At 31.2% G+C, this 23,295-nt stretch overlaps 2 protein-coding genes across 2 annotated transcripts in view; one reads left to right on the top strand and one right to left on the bottom strand.

The window, feature by feature from the left end:
- Positions 1-6,994: 6,994 nt before the first annotated feature.
- On the bottom strand, positions 6,995-15,633 carry sau (Golgi phosphoprotein 3 homolog sauron). The gene is made up of 5 exons (XM_085947187.1): positions 15,302-15,633; positions 15,065-15,212; positions 10,597-10,695; positions 10,013-10,188; positions 6,995-8,446 (listed from the first exon to the last, which is right to left on the bottom strand). The coding sequence occupies exons 1-5, from the start codon at positions 15,485-15,487 to the stop codon at positions 8,198-8,200; spliced, it is 858 nt and encodes a 285-aa protein (XP_085803313.1). The 5' UTR covers positions 15,488-15,633; the 3' UTR covers positions 6,995-8,197.
- Positions 15,634-19,892: 4,259 nt separating this feature from the next.
- The window catches only part of bgm (acyl-CoA synthetase bubblegum family member 1), a 55,118-nt gene continuing 51,715 nt past the window's right edge, over positions 19,893-23,295 (top strand). Inside the window, exon 1 of the mRNA XM_085947449.1 lies at positions 19,893-20,053. The gene's annotated coding sequence lies outside the window, so the exon portion shown is untranslated. The remainder of the gene's footprint in view (positions 20,054-23,295) is intronic.

Genomic DNA, 23,295 nt, shown 5'->3' on the forward strand with positions numbered 1-23,295 from the left:
GTAAATTATAAATTTAGTTTTGAGTTTTTCTCATTTTCCAAAGTTTGACTTATGAAATGACATTAAACTTATTATGTATAATCCAATAAGCACTGTAAATACTATTATACTCGCTAGGTTAATAATAAAAAAAATATCACAGATCATTAGTGTACTACTTACTTACTATACGATTAAAAGCTGGCTAGTCATAATTGAGATTATGAGCACATTTAGTTATTTTTTTTAAATCATGTGAGTTCAGTTTTTCAGTTATGTGAGTGTAATTAGAATGATGGGAGGTTCCTGTCTGTACATAATATTATTTTATATAATTTATTGGATGGAAGGTATTAAGTCATATTACTATGATTGATTTAGCATTAAAATTATGTACTACTATAATTAATAGCTTAATATTTAAAAAAAATAATTGATTTAATATGAACTAAGTAAGTTTAGTATATATGACTTAAGTTTTTTTACAAACATTTTTGTCTTTTCATAATATTGTGTGTTCATAAAATGTCTCATCCCGCCTCGTTGGATCAATTAGAAGACTCGCTGTAATGCGAGTTAATTTATTATTATTTTAGAGTAAATGTTAAATATTGGTACATATGTCTAATGTATTTGACTGATTGTAAATATTATTAATGTTCTAAACTAATCTAGTAATGGCCTCATATAATTGGTTTATTCGACATAAGTAATTATTTCCCTAATCATTAATTTGATTGATGTAACATGTCACGTCGTAACCTGTGCTGGATATGTAGCAGAATAGGCCACGGCTCTAAGCCCGTCATCGGGCAATTAAACAGGTTGTTTTGATTCACACTGTAGACCTAGTCGGTTGAGCGAATGGCTGACGATCCAAGATTCACGCTGGATTATGATAGATTGTCGCGTGACATAAGGCGAATGAATTATCATTTTACTTTCATAAAGATAATCATATAGTGTAAATACCTAGATGTCTATAATATTAAACTGATTGTGACTGAATGATGTTGAAATGAATCGTTTACAATATTCACCTAATTTATATTATTAGATCAATAAATTTGGATCTATTTACAATAGATTTAAATATTAAGAAACCCCATTACCAAAATATAAATAAACTAGGTTAATTAATATAAAATTTTGTTACTCAATAATGAGAGCCTGACAATTCATTAAAATCAGTGTCTAAGCTATGCCACTGGGTGTTTCAATATTTCCATAATATAATATACAATGTTTAATTCTTATCTCCTTTCACCTGGACCTATAAATAATATTTTAAGATGTACGTATTTCAAACATTTCAATGTTCTTTAATATTACAACACTCAGTTGTTTGTTTTTGACACCGCTATCTGGCATAATATATACAAATTTATTGGCCTCTCTTGGCCTCTCTCATGTAAACTGTAATAAATATTTTATTTCATGCAGACACTAGTTATTAGAATATCAAAATAAATATTATGTAGCAGTTTTCCAACAACTTGTAATCAGTGTAATACCATTTAATCTGTAAGACAAAAATGATTTATAAAAATATTATTTCTTTTCAATTAATTCTCTTTCCCATCATCCATTGCCACATATTTTTTTAAATGCTACTTTACCTTATGTAAATAAAATATCATAATATTATACTATGACTGTGTACAAACAGAAATCTGTTGTACAGCATACGTACATATGTACAGGAGGACCTCGACGTTCGCACATAATTGGTTCCTGAAAATGTGTGCGAATGTTGAATGTGCGAAAGTAGAGGGAAGTAAAAAAAAAATTCAATTGTGTATTTTAAAATATTTATTTATCAAGGAAATATAAGATGTTTAATCTTTAAATATTAACAACGCAGTAACCCAGGCTTTTTTATTTGATTTCCAAATGACTGGAAGCAATTCTTTATCTTTTCCCTTTCAATGCTCTGGGATTTTCTGCTTGATAAATTAACATTGGCATAAATTTTAAATCACCAGCTAAGTTTCCACCAAGAAGCAATGTCAATCGGTTTTTAGAAGATTTATGCCCAGGGGCAACTGATTCTTCCTTAGATAAGAATGTACTAGGCATTTTTTTCCAAAATAAACCTGTCTCATCTACATTAAATATTTGGCTAGAGGAATATTCTCCATCTTCAATAAGTTTGGATAATGAGGAAATAAATTCTTTTGCAGCATCTTTATCCGCTCAGCCGATTCTCCAGTGAATTTAATATTATGAAAAGAATACCTGATTTTAAAATTGTTAAACCAACCGTTACTTGCTTGAAAAATCGTGTTAGAATCTTCTTTTATCTAGCCTTCCAATCTTTGTGCAAACGAAGAAAGAGCCTTCGCTTGAATAATTGAAATACTCAGAGGGACATCTTTTTGATGTTGGTCATCGATCCTTGATGACAAAGATTTTACCTTTTCATCCATAATTATGCCGTGTCTTTTGGAAAAAATCTTTAAACATATATTTCCATAACTTTGAATGTATTCCTTAATTTTATTTTTCAAAATTGAACATATCGTAGACCTGTTTGTATCATACGAATGTCCCGATTGAAGCAAAAGATTCACCGCTATCAGAACATCTAATAATTTCCATCTTTGTCTCGATCGTGTGAAGTTTATGTGTCCTTGATTTCTTTTTGTTCGTATACACTGCAGTTTTTCCGTTTCTCACTCATGTTTATAAATTTTTAGGGTGAAATATTTCAAATGAATAAAATTAGCAAAATGCACAACAAAACACGCTTGCATGGCGCTCCTGCGCAAGACTAAACCTATCCTAGCTAGCTTACAAGCAAAGTGACGGGTGCGAGCAGGATGCAAGAAATGCACTTGTTTGTGAGTGAGCGCGAGTGGGGGATATCCTTACCCCACAGCGCGACGTTTTTAAAAAACGATTTTTTTAAATGTGCGAAATAGCGAATTGTGCAAAAGTCGAACATTGAGGTCCGCCTGTACATGGTAAAAGTTTTAGAGGGTGTAATTAAGATGGGTTCCTTGTACCCGGTGTACCTCTTTTATGCAAACCTTGCCATAGGTATACTATTCTTATTCTTCCACGTCCTTCCTCAGTCAAGGCATATCGACACCACTCGGCGCCCAGGTCAGGGCAGCATTCCGTAGTTCTGTGGTTATTATACACCATGTAGATTGTATTTAGTAACCTTCCAGGTCACCGGAATTCGGTTGGCTTGGCGGAGGCATCCTGTACCGCTTGTCTGAGCCAGGAAACCAAAGTAATTTCTTCACCGTCAGTGTAAAATTTAAATGCCATCAATATTCCACGCCAAAAATTATGGAATATAAATTACTTATGTTGGTCGTCCCATCATAGTGGACTCTTGTAATCTAATTCACGAGGCACTGGCATTTTGCACCAAACTTCTGAGTTCGATCCGGTGAGGTTGCAATAAATCTATGTGATTTTCTCACACCAGTGTTTCTGTGATGTGTTGTTTCATTACTATAATCATGACATCATGGCCAGTTGTAGTCGAATAAAATGTTAATTGCACTATAATAATACATGGAAACATTAATTAAAATGTGTGTATACGATATTATGTTGCGGTCACCAACACAGTTTTGATAAAACCTGGTATCAAAAAAGAATTGATATCTGTACACTAAGATGGTGGCTTACCTCGGGCGTGCATCGTGAGCCATAAATGACCATCTTCTAGGTATATATATAAGGGGAAAATAAAGGGACGCAAAGGTAGTGGACACCTGTATGAGGAAGATAAAGAGAGAACTGGGATTAGGAGTTAGTTATTGAAGAGAAATTTTCTACACAGCAGGACAGAGACACCTTAGCCAGTGAGCGGCAACATCGGGGGGACTTGATACAATAACACTAAGAGAAATACAATCTAGATTTCTGGATTCTAGATCATTCATTGCAAATGGAGGAATACTTACAATAATGATTTTTATTAAAAAAAAAAAACTGCTACCACGGTGACTAAATCATGGTTTGGAAGAGTCTAGGCAAATCTTTTGTATAGACGCAACATGAGAAGATTAAACAGATTCATGACGTAAGTGGGTGAATCCAGAATCACTTTTTTACCTTGGAAAAATGAAACTATTTTGTGTATAGCGTATTATTTTATTATTTTAAATTCATAGTTTTATTTCACCAGATAAATTACAAAATCCTGGTATTGTCATAGTGATGACAGAATAAAAGGGAAACAATGAAAAACGGCTCATATTTTTTTTGTACAGATCCTAACCTATAAATATTTCATAGTGTAGGTAATTTTTGTTATAACGTTGAAACATGTTAAATCCATTTTCGCCACTGTCGCCTATAATTTGCATCCAAAGGCAAGTCTTATGCAGGAAAATAAAAAACCGAATCACAGATATCTTTATTATACACCTTTCTGGAGTTTTTTTTAGTCACATGCATTCAATACTAAGAATTTAATAATATGTAATTAACAAAAATATTTCTCAATACAATGAATACGAAGTAAAGATTGTGCATTTCAACACAGACGTGTATTTTTAATATAAACCCACAGCGATGAAAGTCTGCCATAATAATAATTTTATGATAAATCTGACTTAAATTAAAATAATATAAATATGTGGCTAAGCTTACATCACTGAATGCAAGTGCGAAAAATAATAAAAACAAACACATTTTAGTCAATACTATTGAAAGCAAATTATACAAATATTTTCTAGAGTATAATATATTATTATTAAGCTAACAATAACAATAATTACATTTCATTGTCTAAATACATTGTATAGGAAAAAACTTATCTCATAATATGATTGATTTATAAAATATAGTAATGAATATACATATTGAATCAAAATTATTCCATTCTTCATATTATAATTCATTACATAGTACAAGATATCGGGATTTCAAAGAATTAACTTAATAATTAGTCTCATGTCTTAAAAAATTCAAACACTAATTTGAATATTACATACATGTAATGTACTAAAAGAGTTATGTTCACATTGGGATGTACGAAGGCCACATTATTTGGCGAATTAAATTTAATGAATGCATCTAAAAATTATCAATATTACTATCTATTTATTATATGGGAAACGTTACGAGACGGTAAATATGGAAGCCAGTCCGACAGATGAAAATTAATATCCCAAATAACACGGAACGGCTTTTTAAATGATAGATATCAAATAAAAAATGACAGAAACATTATAATGAAAGCCAAAAGCCTTTTAATTTATTAGTAAAAACAACAATCTATTTTGTACACAGTATATTTTATTCTTTCAGAAGAATCAAAAATCATACATTCATTTCAAACATAATAAAAAGTCTAATAATTAACAAGTTTTTAGCAAAATTTACATTATTTATAATAATCAATAGGGAGATAGCCGATTTAATATAAAAATGTTTTACTTCTAAAAGGAAAGCATTAAGAATTCTTCCGATAAGCCCGGAATAAGATACGACATTGAAAAATCTATGGGTGTTTGGAGGCTACATTTATTATAATATGGACTCATTTTTATGATTTTTGTACAAGTCCTAGCATGATTCATGTCAGGCATTAACTCTTATAAAGATGACTACAGGCTGTATTATCATCCGTAGGTTATTGCCGGGTTAAAAATCATGCGCAGATATTTAGTTCAGACTCATGGGAATGTTCACTTAGATGATGTATGGGTAGCTGTATCAATAACACCGCAATAATTACGTATATTCTTTTTCAATAGAATTTTCCAAACACCAATATTGAAAATTAAAATTATCACACAATGATACAGAAAGCAAAAACAAAACAAACTTAATCTTACGGCGCTTTATAACAAAATCTTTAAAGGAATAAATTATAATAGTGACAACAATATCTGCGTAGCCATTTCATAAGAATAGCTACGCTGGTTATCTGTATAATTAATTTTTCCAAATCTATTTTCATTACACCGAGCATTATTTTATTTGGTATTTTCAACAATATTGCACACTTTTCAATAAAACTGATCATTTTAAAATTTTCGGAATCCAGTAATTTAAAAAGCTTTAAAGCAAACAAGCTATCAATGTAAGATACGGCAATCATTTTTAATTGAATAATTACCAGTTACTGACCTATGGGATTGGATAAAACTTATTTTAGCGAAATTTCATACAAAATAATACTGAAATATACAGTTTTAGGAATTGCTCTAGTATAAAAATATTCACCATAATATTATGTCGTTGATGCGAGTGCAATGCCATGGAAGAGCCGATTTAAAAAAAATATTTTGGTGCATTAATATCTAAATTTTAAATCGACCAATAATTACTTTGTTATTGACTATAACCTATACTCGTATAAAGAATGCAATATAAAAACTATTATTCGAATTAAGCAAAAGCAAACCTGCGTAGTAACAACATTTTTGGGTCTCCCATACTTTTTCAAAAATGGTTCATTCATGGTGTTGCACCTACAACAACGATGTATTTAAGTTTTACCAAAGACATTGAATTTTCTTTCAGATGGAGTCATCTATAATTTCCGTATATAAAGGGAATTTTAGTTTGAGGTAAATGCTACTTTTATGTAAGTATACAAAATGTACATTTCTTATTTCAGAATTTGTATGCTCATGTATCACTTTCATAATATGTTTAGAATACATTATCTCTATACAAGAAGTTTTTATTCCACATCTTAGATTTTTACATATTTTTTTTATAACTTTAGAGGAGGTAAAAACAGTACAAAGAAGTAAATCACGATTTTATCTTCCAGGTCCAACATTTCGAGCTTCAGTGGGTAGGTAATAATAAACCTTTTACGAGAATTGGTTATTTAAAACAAAGTTATGAATAATTGAAATAGGTAATAACTTAAATTTAATTGAATTGTGAAACCAAGATTCATAAAATATTTATTATTTAGTATTTCCACAAAAAATCAGAAAGTATAAAAACATAAAAATGAAAAATAATATACAGTAAGAAAACATACTTCCATCCACAAACTGTTTATTGACAATGGTGTTATTTTTTTGTATACCTACTACTGGAAATGATATTACAGGATATAAAAAAAGTATTCGTTGTTCAAAGGAATATGACAATTAAAATACATATCTGAAGAATATGTTTGAAATGAAAACACCATCTAGAAAGTGACATTGCAAATAATCTTATATTTGTATTTCATATTTAGTTAAGTGATAACCACATTATGAAATAATGAAATACACATTAATTAAAAAGGCAGAAGAAAAAAAAATAATTATGTGGAATTGATAGTCACAACGTTGCAATCTTTTAGTGAAAATTTTATAAAGTATAATTTCACAGATTATTTAAATTAAAGTTTTGCATAAATAAGCCTAAAAAAATACTTAAAATTTATATACAATAATTATTATTTTTCTGTCATTCCTGTCACCATTAATGATAATACACTCTTGCATAGGGTACTATTAATTGTTAAGTGTGCAAATTGAACTCACTTAGAAATAGTTACATCATATGTAATAATATATTTTTAAACACAAAAACCCGTTGTTGAATATTTTTATACATGTAAAAACAACTGGAAAACTTGCCAAAATCTCTATGTACAGTGAAAATAGTGATATAAGAATATTATTATGTAATTCTAAAAAAACCATCAAACATGATTTTAATGCGGCCGATGTACAATATTGACTTAAAACAACTTCTCAAACATTATGGCATGATACATCATGACACATTATTTACAAATAAACTCTCATGACTATTCAGATATAAAAATGCTTTAGGCATTATCTAAATATGTATACAAAAACTTTACTATCCGAAATAGGTTACCAATATTAATAATCATTAATAGCCACAATTATTACGAGGATACAATATCCCTCTTCAAATCAGTTGATGTTAGAGTAGAATTTTGTTTTAATGAAAACTTTGGATAATATACAGTACTAAGTATGTAACAGAGAAAGAAGTGTCCGATCTACTTTTAGATATTAAATTAAATTTGCAATTAGATTGTTGGGCTTTCATTAATAAATATTATTGAAACATAGACATTATGTTGAAAATCACTAAAAAGTCTACAAAATATTTAAGTTTTTTAACATATATATTTATGTAATATTCTGTAACACTGAGTCTCAGGGGTTTGTCAACACTGAAGTGCTTCGTGATTGCCATGTCACGGCGAGTGGTGAGAAACGGGTGGCTACCACCCATAGCCGCCGCTTGCCGGCCGCTATTTAGCGAACGCTGCAAACACGGCCCACATGATCTCCAATGCATTGGGTTTCAGGCTCTCCTGTTCAAAGTCCAAGTCTAAAAGTTCCCTGACGCGGCGCATGGCCATCTCGTAATCTTCATCGGATAGTGGTGCAAATGCGTTTTCGAGAACATCTGACGCATGCGCAAGTAGGAGTAGTGCAGCAGTCCGCCGCTCCATTCGCTGTGGATCGTTGATCCATCTCGTCAAAACGGCTTCTTGAATCTAATCAATAAATACATTATAAATTGAGAGAAGAATTTTTCGAGGGACTAAATATTTACTTTATGAGGATGATCACGTGTCGGGTTAAAATTTAAAGACTGTGCTGGATCACCAAGGAAAATGATGAAGGATCTAACAGAAAGACGGTATATATACGTATAATCAAACGGTAAAGAAAAAATACTTGAATGGCCGGACTGTCACAGAATATTTGAAGACGCTCGGCCATAATAATTGAAAAACGGCAGCACTGATCATCTGGGTTGGAAAAATTGTCTGGATGAGGCCAAGACTCCCAAAAGGTAGAGTAACGAATGATGAAGATGATTTGATGCGGGATTTAAAAAGACCGATAAAGTTTTGTAAAAATATTGTTTTTACATTATCTGAATGAGAAAAATAAGTATTAGCCCTAATCGTCTTATTATAATAATAACAGTTGACTCTTGATTTACTAAGGTAGATGGGAACCTATTCTGCAAATTATTGATATGAAATTATAATATATTCTTATCCAATTTCATTATGTAGATGTATTAAACCTTGAATTAAAATTAAGTTTTATCAGTTAAAAATTAATAATAATAATGATCCAGTTAGCACTTCAGTAGGGCTACCACAAACACGAAATTTAATTCAAAACCATAGAAAGTATTTTCCCCACCATAATACACTGTGTGTGAAAATGATCATTTTGATAATTCTCTTTTTAGTAATCATAGTTAACACAACCCTGTAAATTGAGTAAAATGTACTATTATTACGTATGGCAGTAGACATTATCTTTTGAAATACATTTAAGTCAAGTGTATACATAACCACAAGTCAAACACAGGAAACTAGTATAAACCATGTATCATAATATTGTGTTTAGTCCAACAATCCCCAACAATGGCTGTTTCACATTGAGAAAAACAATGAAAATTTATAAAACTTTCTTTAAACAAATTATTATGTATCAATAATGATTGTAATCGGCAATGGCACTGTTATGGTAAACACGAATGCTTATTGCATAGGATCAAAAACATTGAAACATTGCGCCAGTTTTATGCCTTAGTTTTGATAAAACATACACAACGCAGCAGTTATTAGATAACACATCCTAAACGCTCTTATCATACCATTAATTACCTATTTCTCCATTCAAGCTTAACGCTATTAACATTAGCTACACTTATGATACACGGTGAGAAATAAAAACTGTATAATCAGTTATCACGCCACTAATACTGTATGTAAAAATCGATGATAGTACAAGTTAATGTTCGTATGCAACTGTTTATACAAATTGAAATAAATATTATTAATTTGAACAAAATACGCAATCGAAAATCTTCATTTATTGCGAACAGGTTATTGCATTGCATTTTAGGATAATCAATAACTAACACTACCACCATAATTCGCAATTAAGTGTAATGGCCTGAATATAGTCGGGCTTGTTCGATTAACTTGTGGCGATTCTTGATTAACTTATAGAATCACAATATACCATCATAAAACCACATCTTATGTGTTGTATACGAAACAATAATATGGTAATATAAAAAAATTATTACCAACCTTTTTAACCAGCCTGCATTTTATAACATTGTCTGTGAGTGGATGTGTTGTCATATCGAATAAAAGAAAATTTTGTTTTTCAGTAGTAAGCACTCCCTTTTCAACGAGATTTTTAGCTAACCTTTCTCTAACATTCTTCAACTGATATCTCAGCTTCAGAGGATTCCATGTTTCACCTAAAATTTTAAAAACGTACATGTATTTGAATATGAAATGTCAAAAAATGAATATAATTACTCAATGATATTCAAATCAACTTCAATGCATAGACATGTCAGAGCTCGAAGCATTATAAAATTCTATGCATTGTATTATTGATACAGAATATCATCAAATACAAAAGGTATGCATTATTATGCAATTATTTGTGAACACCTTGAGACTGTTAACATTGAGAGATATATAAAACTGTTAAAGATATTATAACATAGGTAGGTTTTTTTTTCCTACTGTCATCAGCCCATTGTGTTGCCAAGAAGGAGTTAAATAGATAAACAACTCTGTCATTTCCAAAACATAGAAAACCATTGGGTTTTAATAGAAAAGATTTAAAAAAAACAATATTATAATAGTAGAATTCTTACCACTCAAATATTCTATCCAGCTTTGTACATTTTCTGGGGGTTCAGTCTCTTTCATGTGTTTGAGAGCTTCATCCAGAAGGACATCTCCAGTGGGAGTATCTAAATTGTCAAGAAATCATTTCTGGTAAATAAATATTCACATAACATTCAAAATAAGACACGTTTTTGTTAAAATTCCGTGTGGTTGAGCGATTCAATTGGTTTGTAAACCTAATTCCAGCTCACGTATTTATAGTCAATGCTAGAAGTTGCACAAAATTACCACAGTAATATTGAAAGATATAATAATTGAATGAGGGATAAGAGGTCAAGTGATGCAGCCGGTTTACAAGTCTAAAGTGAAAATGCAACATTGAACACGACTCATGAATCTCAACTCAAACCATCAGAATCCCGATATCCTAGAGGTCCACTAAATACCACCAAGATGTTATATTTGTCAGAGCTCTGGTATGATAGAAGAATATGCGAGACGATTGATTGATCGGCAGGGATTCTTGAAAACGGGTCCCTTTCCTCCACCTTGAGAATGTTGATAGACGAACAAACAGGAATAAAAACGGAGCATATATTTGTGATAAATTCCCCTTCAGTAATAAGCCAGATACAAAATATATCTGATAAAAACTTCTATTCAGGTGGATTTTGAAAAAAAAAACAACATCACTGCCCTTTGATATGAGGTTTAAAAACATTTATTTATTTTCTACAGTATGTAGGTATTTTAATATGATGCAATAAATAATATTATCAAAGACGATGAAGAAAGACCTCTATATCGACAGAGCCTAATTATTGTAAGAAACTAAAACTGAAATGATCACTAAGACTAATGATTAAACTGACTGCAAATCATTCAACATTTAGATGAACAATCACAATTAATCGTGTATGTCATTACATAATAATGAATAATAACAACAGGCCGCCAAAATTCGCTAGTTATAATTAAAAATATACATACACTGTCTTGAAATGCTCACACATACAAAAAATTAAATCTTCCGATGGCTTTGTACAATTATTCATGAAATAAAAACACTTTTAATTAAACTAGTTTCACATTAAAAAGTGATAAGGGGCAAGAACGAGTCGGTTTTTGTTCAATTAATCAAGTACAACCTACATAATAATGCAAAAGCAGCTGTTCAGGATATAGTAATGTGAAATACTGATTGTATTATCTAATGAATATTGATTAAAAACATTTTACTATTAAATTTACAATAACTTGCAAACCCCATAAATAGTATAATTCATCTATGTAATTACAATGAAACTAATAAATTAATTAGGAAAAAAGTTATGATACGGTCAGATAAAGTCGAGTTATATTATTATCATTGAATAGATATGGGAGATATCTCCATTCTGAAATATGTTTACACCCATGAACCATGTGTTGCGATACATTTCCATCGGCTAACCTCAAGCAACAAGCATTTCAGGACATAACAGAGTTTGGACTATACGTACTACAAGGATTGATATGAACTTTTTGTATTACAACGGTTGGTGGAAAAATAGGAAGCCTTAGAAAAAATTATATTTTTTTGACACTACAACATGCCACGATACACTATTTATAGTAGTGTAGTAGTAACGAATTAATCAGAGAAACTCCCAGGCTACAGAAAATCACAAAAATCTATAATGAAAAGTCAGTACCTTACACATTGGACTACGGGGGTCACCGTGTAAGAAAAAAAGCAGCCCAAGCAAATAAATCAAGGAACACAATATGTGGGTGATGTTTTTAATAAATAAATCTGCAATTCGAAATGACTTGACAGCTAATTCAATAATTATTAGTCTAGGTAACCATTTTTTTTCAAATTCTTTTATAATAATAACACAAACACTTCCATAATAATAATCAATATACAATTCCCAATTAACCGGGTTAATGGTGGGGAGAGGCGGCACGGATAAACGAAAAACACAGATAATCCGAACTAAGGGTTTTCTTTATAAAATACTACATAATATTATACATTCTAACGCGGAAAATTATTTTAACATGTTTAATACCTAGGTACTTACTCATTATTTATTAAGAAAATCTGTGATTTTGGTTTCTTTGCAGGAATCTTTCTAATATCAGTTCGAATTTTCCAAAGCGAGGTTCATGTTTATGAAAGCAAACGATTTTTTTTAAAAATTAAATTCATGCACGAATAATCCGCACACGAATAATCGGAAGTTTACTGTATTATTATATTAAGGCTTAAATATATGATAAGTACTCCATACTGGCGATTCCAATCCCGGGATCCCGAACTATTTTCGATACCTATGAATCCCGGGATTGGTAAACATAATCCCAAAGGATTGATTTTTTTTATCAATTTTTATGGAAAATAAAAACGAAAATATAACAGAAAAAATACTTTTAATAACTATAACTACATTAGAGATAATCTGAAATTGAATGAAGTTTGATTTATTACCCATGTGTTATGAACTCATTATATTCTTTCATATAAATTAATAAAAATGAGAAAGATTGGAAAAAAACAATGCTTCGCACTTTCAACAAAGTGATTACACCATGATCTCATACGTTTTACGACAGTTTCATATTTGGCGACTAATTAGATTTATGAAGCAGAAAGACCATAAACCATGATTTACTTTACTATTTTAAGCCTCACTAACCCATTCATTAAGTCTTTACTATCAGAAACAGCAATCTCATATAATATATATAAACACTAAATACAATATTGATTCTACGAAACGTTTTTTAATGAAAATCATTTAGATTTGTAAATAGTTTAACATAAATTAAAAATTCCACATAGTATGTAAGATGCAGGTAACATCCGTGAAGTGAATTTGAGAAATAGAATAAATAAATCAAGAAACATTTAGTTAGACGTTTCAGCCATTTACACCTAAGCTGTCTTCTTTTTTCGAAAGTAAACCATTGCGCACTACAAGAAAATGCTATTCTGGAGACCCACTGGTCACAGGGGGATTCATCGGATAATAAATAATCATTCTTTGCTACCTTATGCAATCGTAACAACATGAATTTAGAGGACAAAAATATGAAATAGAAAAAGTAGAGCTCGTTTAAGGTGATACATAATGTAAATAAAACTGATTTACTTCCACATTATTATTTATATTACAATATTAACTTACTTACTGAATGTACACAACATTAACATAAATGTCTTAAATAGTATAAATTATACTAGATTTATTTTTGACCGATTTTGTCAAATTGTAATCCCGAAATCCCAGGATCAAGATTTTGGCTCGGGATTGGATTCTGTAGTTTAATGTAAATATACAATTGCATAGGTCGATTCTTAGGATCGGGGAATTAAAAATAAAATTTTTCAATCAACAAACCTTATGAAATTAATTATCGACAGTCATTCAAATACAACACCTGCTTGTTATTTTGCCTCAAACATAATCTCTAAATATGGAAAACCGTTCAGTGACTGAGAATATAATATGGAAGAAGAGTGGTTTAAATGCTTCCACGATCTCTTTGACTAGGTAATTTAAAAACAAGGGTAACGATCGAAAAATCACAGATATGCCTTCGGCTAGAAATACGGTGAAGGATAGAATATCAAGAACTCAATTGTAATTTTTAAACTTTTTTAATAGAATTCTTAAAAACTATTTTTTTAGAAAACTTTAAAAAACTTTTTTTTTTCACCATGAAAAACTGCTTGGCACGTCACAGTGGAAAAATATTATTTGGGAAATTTTGGCACGAGTACGTAAAAAGGTTCGCCAACCCTGACCTATTTATTATACCAATATTTACCGATTTTAGTATGCAAAATATGGCTACTTTTTACATGTACAGTATGAGGAAGATGGGACCGACTGAATTTGCTCATTATATCAGAGAATAGGTATTTTTAAAAGAGCGGTCACATAACACAAAAAGTCTAAAATAAAAAATCTGAAAACCATTGTAAAAATCCACTTAAAGGCACTTAACTAGTGTCATAAACGTAATGCGATCCCGGCGGCATCCTGTCCGGTCGGATTTTATTACTTAGGGTTGAAATGTTTTAAACGATCAACACATCAACAGTTTGAAGAAAATTTTTGACCATATTTTAGCTCGGTATATCCGATAAGTTGCTCGTTATAGCAGTGAATAAATGTATGGAGAAAATCATAAACTAAAATGTCAACGAATGTTTCCTCATTACATTCGAGGTCTCGCTATATCCGTGATCGTAATAACCGAGTTCGATTGTATTTATTGACTAAATTCATAAATTGAATGAACCTTTTTAATTATTCTGGCAAGCCAAAATATTTACTTTCAGTATGACAGAGAACTGTCGAAAGTTGACACAAGTGTCATCACAACTATTTGCCAATGGAACTATTTGAAATGATTAATTTACAATTGTGCTGATGTGGTGAACATAATATAAGATTCGAAAAAAATATCAAAAAGTCAAAGGTCCTGTCAATTACCAACCTGATCTGACAATTAGTTTCCTAGAAAGCAGTCCTTTTCTTCTCATTCCGGCACGTTCCAGTTCTATGCGACCTCGCAGCCCTAATTCTATGAGGATACAACCTCGAAGACCACTGGATATACAATCATTCCAGAATGATGTATAGCCCTGTTAATATAAACAAACATGTTATTACTTCAATAAACCTGAGACATATTGTAGGTGGTATATCATTTTTAGGCGACAAAAATGCATACCTCTTTATCTTTAAGTCCCAAAAGGAGCACTTCTTCCATAAGAGTGAGTCGGGTTTCTTTGGAATCGCCTTCGTCAGAGTTGCGATCATTCTTTTTATCGTCAACGTCTTGATTTTCCCTAGGCACTCCTTCGGGAGTTTCTTTTAACACATTTCTACGCTGCACTAGGCCGTCGGAACGATTCATTTTCTTTGATTAATACGTTATTTAAGTAAACCAATGGTATGATTAGAAAACATGCATTGAAATATGTTCAATATACCAATTTTGTAACACCATCGAATTGTTGACGTTTACTTGTCGACATGAAAGCAAAAAACATGGCCGCAATGGCTATTCTATTGGCTCATTGGCTGATGGCTCTTCACTCCACTCAGCTGCGATTTTGTCGGTAAAACAGAAAACTCCACAATTTAGCGGTAAAGTTAAATTCACTAAAATTACAAAAAGAAAAGAATAATTTTCTAAATCTAATGTTTGTGATTTATTGGTTATGCTTGTTGCTTGAAATAAATATTCTTATTTAATAAAAAAAAAAAAACTAATTAAACCTATAATATAATACATACTACAATGCCATTGTAAATATAAAGTATATAAAAATATACTGTATCATCTCGTAGTTGTATTTTTCACTCAGAACAAAAATACACTGATTAATAAAATCTATACAATTATTAATAGCACTTAGGAAATGTAAATACTAGTAGGTATAAACATATTATATAGATGGTAATGTTTTTTCCATGTATTTAACATATTACAGAATAAATATTATTTCGTCAGACGGCGCCCTATAAAATGTATATTCTGAGTAGTATCGAAAATACATACCTACTCAGAATCACATTCGAGAGCTTTTAATTCTTTAGCTTTTCTGAACCGCCAATTGAAAATATTCCCTTCAAAATCAGACGCAAGATGTTTTTTCTCCTTGTCAATTTATGTCCAGTATTTGTTTTCTATTTTTAAATAAAATAAATACTGATTTCAAAATCAAGGACCAATTTATGTAGGTTTTGGGAAAAAACTTTTAAAGACGCAGATTGTCCTCTAAATTAAATTGCGATTGGCCACCGTGGCGAATAAAAGAAAATTTAACTAAGTATTTGTTTTAGTTAATAAATAATTCACAAGGTTTAGGAATGTAACATTCTTTATTGAATTTATTATAGGTACCTATACCTACATTATATTTTTGTTGAGATTTATTTCTAATGTGTGTGTTTCTGGGGTGATTCCAAATTATGTATAATACAAGCAGTTTAATTATGTTGCTATTACATGAAGAAAACAACTATCGAAATATCTATACGAATCGATCAGTGTGATCGCGAATCATCATCGGAACTACGCCACAGTATGATTTTTGTCTGCTCCAAGAAACATGTACACTTCCTGTTTTCTACCGAAAGCTCCCTCCACCGACTTCGTCTCGGATATACTATGTCTCTTTCTACACAGCCTAGGCCTCCCGATCCTACGTTTCACTCGGTCTGTTGAAAAGGACCCTTTGGTCAGTCCATATGGCGCAATATCTAACCTAAAATTTCAAAATAATATAGTATCTTAGAATAGATTACGTTAAACCTTATGATAACCAAATTACGAAGATGGTCTTCGCAAAACTTTACGAATTCTCGCGTAGCCTCTGGCATAGCCAGCGGAGCCCCAAGGTATCGGAACTACGGTTTCGAATCACTGGCCTAAACTAACGTAGGTACCTACCTACTTAAATAAATAAATGTTATGCATAGATGATGATTATGAAAATGCAGAAAGATTATTATGGATAAAATTCATGCCAATGACTAGGTATTGATTTCTATCCTATGTATTATACTACAAGGTATTTATTTAACTTAACAATGATCTGCCGAAATATTATATTATATCTTTAGAAGATAATTAAACGATTTTTTTTATAAAACAAAGCTACTAAAATCCACAGTCGATATTGCATAATTAATGTTGGCCAAGTGAATAGGAAGGGATAGATAATAATAATTATTTTAAATATTATGAAACACGTGGTGCTCAACAGAAATACTTGGCCGTCTGTGTGGCTATTAGAGATGAGAAGATTAGAAACATTCTCATTCACCGTTCATCAGAACATTTACCAACTCATTTTGGTTCATAATTATTTTATCTGAACAAGACTCGTGGCGATAAATAATGAGAAAATGTAATGTTGTCATGATGAGAGAAATATTCCACTACTATAATAATCTAAGGAAAGATATAAGAATAGTAGCTACTAACTACGTCAGTCACAAGTGAGACTCCTAGACAGGTACGTCATAATAGTATAATAATATTTGTTAAAGTTAAAGAAATAATTAATTATTAGATATACCTACTACCTATCTTGATAATACTGGACTATAGAAAACATTTTCCAAAGATAGATAAGTACGTCGTGTTTCGAAATTATAGCTGTTTTTGAAACTCGGCTCCATTACATAATAATATGTCAATCATAAACGGTAGTGTAGTGGGCCGAGTCAATGACCCGGTACTTTTTATACAAGATGGATAGCGCTCCGGAACTTTTTTGAATATTGGAAAGTATGTAAAGTTATTTTTAACTAAAATTGAAAACATAAATTACTAGATATAGGTAGACATAATAAATAAATACCATACCCTCGGTTGTAAAAATGCGTAAGAAGCGATTAGGCAGTTCAATTTCGTAGTGAGAATATATTTCCTGTTTTGCGATGAAATTCAATTTTTTACATGTTTTTACATAGGTACAATATATTTTATTAACCAGATGTCTATTATTTATTCTCAGCCACTATTCCCTGATTAATATATATTGTATAAATCCTAATGGTGACACTCAATAATCAACTTAAATTACTCTTGTAAGAATGAAAAAGTATCTAAACATTGTATCGGTAAAAGGGTAGCTCCAGAAGATGTATCAAAGGCAAAGCTCTTCAGTTTTCAATGAAATGAACTAATATCACCAATGGTATCTATTATGAGCTGTATTATATGGCAATCAATATTGATGAACTACGCTAACCACCAATGTATCATCCAAATTTGATATAAAGCTCAAATTATATTGGTAGATTCTCAGGTCTACCGTCTGCCACGATCACCACCGATCGTGAAGTCACTTTTGAGTCGTTCCCTGAAGTCGTGATAAAATACGATTCCTATTTTTTCGGCACGATCGTATCTAAGATTACCGCAAAGGTACAAAAATATCCGAATTAACTCTGTGCTTCCAAGTGTGGCCGCACGTGGCGTGTCCGTCTTGCTTTGACATAACAACACAAAGTTTACGTTTACGTAATGAAATGAAGGGTGGCTGACTTCATTCATTATATTTTAACAAACAATAATAAATAATATAGTAAATAGTAATCACCAACTAGTTACTTGTTTAAATGTTATCTCCAATTACCATTAGACAACATAGTGAGGGAAGACTGTTTAGTGTTGACACTAATAGATATGTTTTCATTATCTTCTTAAGTCAGGGCTCGAAATGTACCGGAGCGCACCGGAGCGCCGTTCCTGTTCGTGAAATCGGTAAGACTATCGCTCCATCTCGTGGAAAAAATAATCTGACAGTCTGAGCTAGATAATCCATATAATAGAAAATATAACGAACTTATTTTTATGAAAAATACACATAAAATTTAATAAATATGTAAATATCTTCAGAAAACTGTCGAGCGCTCCGGTTCGTAAACTTTTCCATTTCGAGCGCTGTCTTAAGTATTGTTAACACTAGCATCTGGGCATATATTCTGTGAGGTCTGGGTCTGGTTCGGCGAGTCTGCTGTTCTAATTAGACCTTTAGACATAATTTTATATAAGTATTAGTTGTAGAAGAATGTTAAAAGACGCTTTTCTTATTGATAATGCTTAATATCAAGTATTAAGTAGTATTGATGACAAATTGCTATGGAAAAACTGCAATGTAAGTTGGAGTATTTTTACACATTGATATTGATAAAACAATAATAATGACTATTTTTATTCAATATTGCGAAGAGTCGCATGTTACTCGGCTATCACAAAAGGGGGTCGAGATTAGTGCTTCATAATAATATTATGTGCCTACAATTCAAGTGGGTTTCCTTAAAAATACCAAAAATTTCTAAAAATACATGGAATGCCTTTTATTTTACACGGAACCTTGGAATTCTGCTGAATATCATTTGGGGAACACTACTGTAGAACATTATACTGCCCTTAGCGATAGGTTGGGGGAACTGCTAAATATCGTGGCCTGGGGACCCGGCCCGCTTCAGGATGTGGAGGCCATGAGATAGGTATATACCTAAAGTTATAGAATGAACTTCCAAATTTAAAAAAATAAATTTCAATACCAATTGTACTGCAATGTGTAAAAAAAAAGTATTATTTCAACTCTTTCAGTCATTTTCTAAACTAAAATGCTGGTAATCGCTCTCTGCAAAAGAGTCGACAAGACAGTGATTCGGATAGATTCGGATAGTATTGAGTCTTTGATTCATTTTAATGCTGCGTTCATTGAGATTACTTTGCGATACCGGGAGTCAGAGTTCCGCACACAGAACAGAAAACGGAATATTTTAATATTAGTCGGCCTGATACCGTTGTAACGTTTGGTAGTTGAGCTGGTACTCGCCCGTTCCATTAAATACGCAAATTTAATTTTATTCACAGTTTTATAAAGATAAGTTACCAGTGCAAAAGTGTACTAAGTTGATTGATTACTGAAAAACCGACGACAGAGAACCAGTAAGTAAACCATTCATAAGTTACCTGTTATAAAAGTTATTTAAAAAGCTAGGTACTCAATTACTAGAGCTAGAGCTTAGAAATTAATGTAGGTTGTATTTTTATTTACATACCTAGTATTTATGTAGGTAGGTACTTAAAATATAATTAATTATCGTACATAAAAGTGAATGCTTAAATGTATCTATAGTCTAAGGCTTAAATGCTTTTATTATACTTACACAAATGCCGTTATCTATAGTTTATTGAGATACAATCATCAAACTATCTTATTAAAAACATAAAATGTAGGTAAGGAATTTTAATTCGATCAATACACAGCAATGTTGCAAAATTAAATTTATTTTAAGCTCATTAATGAATAGTGCATTAAATATCAATCAATTTTATTAATTAATATAAATAAAATTACTCATTATTCTCTATGTTTCACTTACCTACTAAGGATAACTTTGTACGTAGGTACATACTGTGTATCTGTAGAAATAAATGCAATCAAATCCGTAATAAATTATAACCCTGCGCTGAAAACAATGTGCATTGTAGACTTCATTGTTCGAATTTAAAATTGATTTTATTTCGAATGTTGTCAAAGTGCCGCGTATAACATCCATTCAATTATTCGATCACGCCATACTGCATACTAGAATATCGAAGCCATTGATCTAGGCAAAATAAATAGTCGTACGTACTAAAAACGTGCCAGTCTCTTACGTGGTACTACGTCATGTTTACATTTTTTTCGCCCAGAGTGTTTGTTTACATTGCCCGGATTATCTATTGTTTATTACGGCATGATTATTAATATCCATCGGATGTTAATAATAAAACTTTTAATAATAATTGCGATTCCACGTTTTTACCCGAGGTATGTAGGTACACAGATGATTCCACAGTCCCAAACACATCGCCGTCTATGATAAGGCTGATATTATCATATTATTTATTATGCAGTGTCAATATCACTGTGCAGAACTGGAATATTATTAATTGTGTTTTGTTTTGCCTGTTCTGATTTTTTTTTTGATTTCTTTGAAATTTTCTTTGTCGGATTGTTGTGTACAAATTTTTCGGGGATACGTTTTTAATAATTGTTGGAAGGAAGCCTAAAAAAGGACTTCTACTATCATTGATGTATCACTTTATCACAAACTTTCTATTGATAGCATTTTTTTGGATTTCATCGACAATTTTTTCTCCGGTAGAAAAGCAAAGGGGTTTGTATTCGCTACAAAATAAATGTGCCCTGATAATGACAATGAGGTTTGGGAAGACATTCAATCCGTGAATATATTTATATTTCCGCACTTTTCCCTTATTAGTCGATGTTTGCCAAAAATAAGGTTGTGTTCATTCTTAGAGGCTTTGAAAATATATTCCACATTAGGTACAATGAAACTACGCCTGTAATTAGTGTGAAGGCGTGGATGATTATGAGAGGTTTTAAATATAAAATATATTTGAGGGTATGATTTTAAATATACATTTTGGGGTCAGCATTTTTAGAAACTCAAATAAACAATCTCAGCTGTAATGGACGCCCCAGGTGTTAATGATTTCAAGGCCATTTACGCTGGAAACTAAATCAACTTTTAGTAAAAAAAAAAATACAAAACATTGTTTTTATTTTGTATGCAATTGGCAATATGTATTTATTTAATTTAATTTTGGTACCTATTTTCGTAAAGTAAACGGATAGACTCATGTCGTGAGTCGTGACTCATTTTGTTCCTATTGTATGATAGGTTTTGAACATTTGAGTTTTTCTTGCAACATTTATTAACGGATGCGATAAGCCGGATAAGCTGTTACTGTATTGAGGATACTAAAAATATATTAAATGGATTGTTTTGCAAATATTTTTAGATTTAAAAATCGCAGACCATCAATAAATACGAATCCTTTCAAAGATTTTAGAATTTTCTCATGAGAACCTCTTTTGCTTCAAGGAAAACAATCACTGCTTCAAGCCTTCAACGGTTTTACATAAAAGTATCTATCAATATTCTTAATCGTACAATTGTGGTAATGATATCAAAATCTTCAATAAAATTATGTAATGTGTATTGTATCTATGTATTATATCTACTTCAATTCGATTTAGTAAATATTTTTACTTTGTTTTTTCGATAAGTACATATTATGTAGATATTATCTATGTAGTTATATTAGATAAGTATTGTTTTTACATATATATCGCAGAAATGAATCTGATAGAAGAATAACAAATTTTTTTCCATAAATTTAGACGAAAATATTTGAGATTCGTATATTATAAAGTGAAACACAACACGCAATGATCATGACAGTGATAATGTTAATTCTACGCATGTTGCTTTAATACGAGACTTTTTTAATATAAGATTGTGTTATTTTACTGTAAATAAAAATGGGCACTTACAATAAAAATAAGCTTATCTGTCTATTTGCTTAGCAACCCTTTCTTTGAGACTTTTTTTGTTACCAAAGATCAAGATCATTTTGACCTAGGGGTCCCCAAGACTTCGAACTGATATGAATTTATCAACAAATTTAATATAAAATTAACTTACGTACATACTTAAAAACACAATTATTCAGTATTAATTCTGTAAATATATCATTATAAAAACAATTTATTATGAATATTGGAGTAGAGTCTATTACAATCGCTTCCTGGTGACTGGGAAATGTACAATTTTTTAATCAATGTACGTACGTGTTTTGGCGCAACGTTTAGGACTTAGATCGAATGGCTGACAACCAAATTTTTTCACTAATACTCTTTATCCTTATCCGTTGTAATCAGCCAATTAGCTGAATCTGACATGTTGTCCCTATCTTTTGATGTATGTAACATTTTATCGACGCATCTTTGGCCTATGTAACATCCATAAATCAGTTAATCACGTAGTTTAACTATGAATAATTCACGGTTACGTGTAAATTGTACGTTAAACATTTCACCGTGGCACAGTTCGCCGCGAGCTTTCTCATCGGAAAGAGATGACCGTATACCTACTATACGGTCTCCAATTTTATTAAATTCAATTAAGTATCACAGGTGATTTTGGCAAAATTCATGAATTTAAGAATGAAAACCTATCCTAACAAATAATGCAGTATATCGGCTATTTTCAAAATTTGTTTGCTGTTGGCTTCCTGTAAACCGACAATAACTGTGTTTTATTTAGACATGAATTTTATGTCAGTACTATAATACGATCCAAAGAGGTTGAACGGTCTTTAATATACGGCCATAT

Source organism: Rhyacophila brunnea, unplaced genomic scaffold (assembly GCF_057557595.1).
Source record: "Rhyacophila brunnea isolate RB1 unplaced genomic scaffold, BYU_Rbru_1.0 scaffold_2, whole genome shotgun sequence".
Classification (NCBI taxonomy): domain Eukaryota; kingdom Metazoa; phylum Arthropoda; class Insecta; order Trichoptera; family Rhyacophilidae; genus Rhyacophila; species Rhyacophila brunnea.

Coding starts and splice junctions, on each gene's coding strand:
- sau (XM_085947187.1), bottom strand. CDS start 15,487: ATGAATCGTTCCGACGGCCTAGTGCAGCGTAGAAATGTGTTAAAAGAA. Junction 10,696..15,064: donor GAAACTAATTGTCAGATCAG/GTTGGTAATTGA, acceptor TTGACAATTTAG/ATACTCCCACTGGAGATGTC. Junction 10,189..10,596: donor CTGGATAGAATATTTGAGTG/GTAAGAATTCTA, acceptor TTAAAATTTTAG/GTGAAACATGGAATCCTCTG.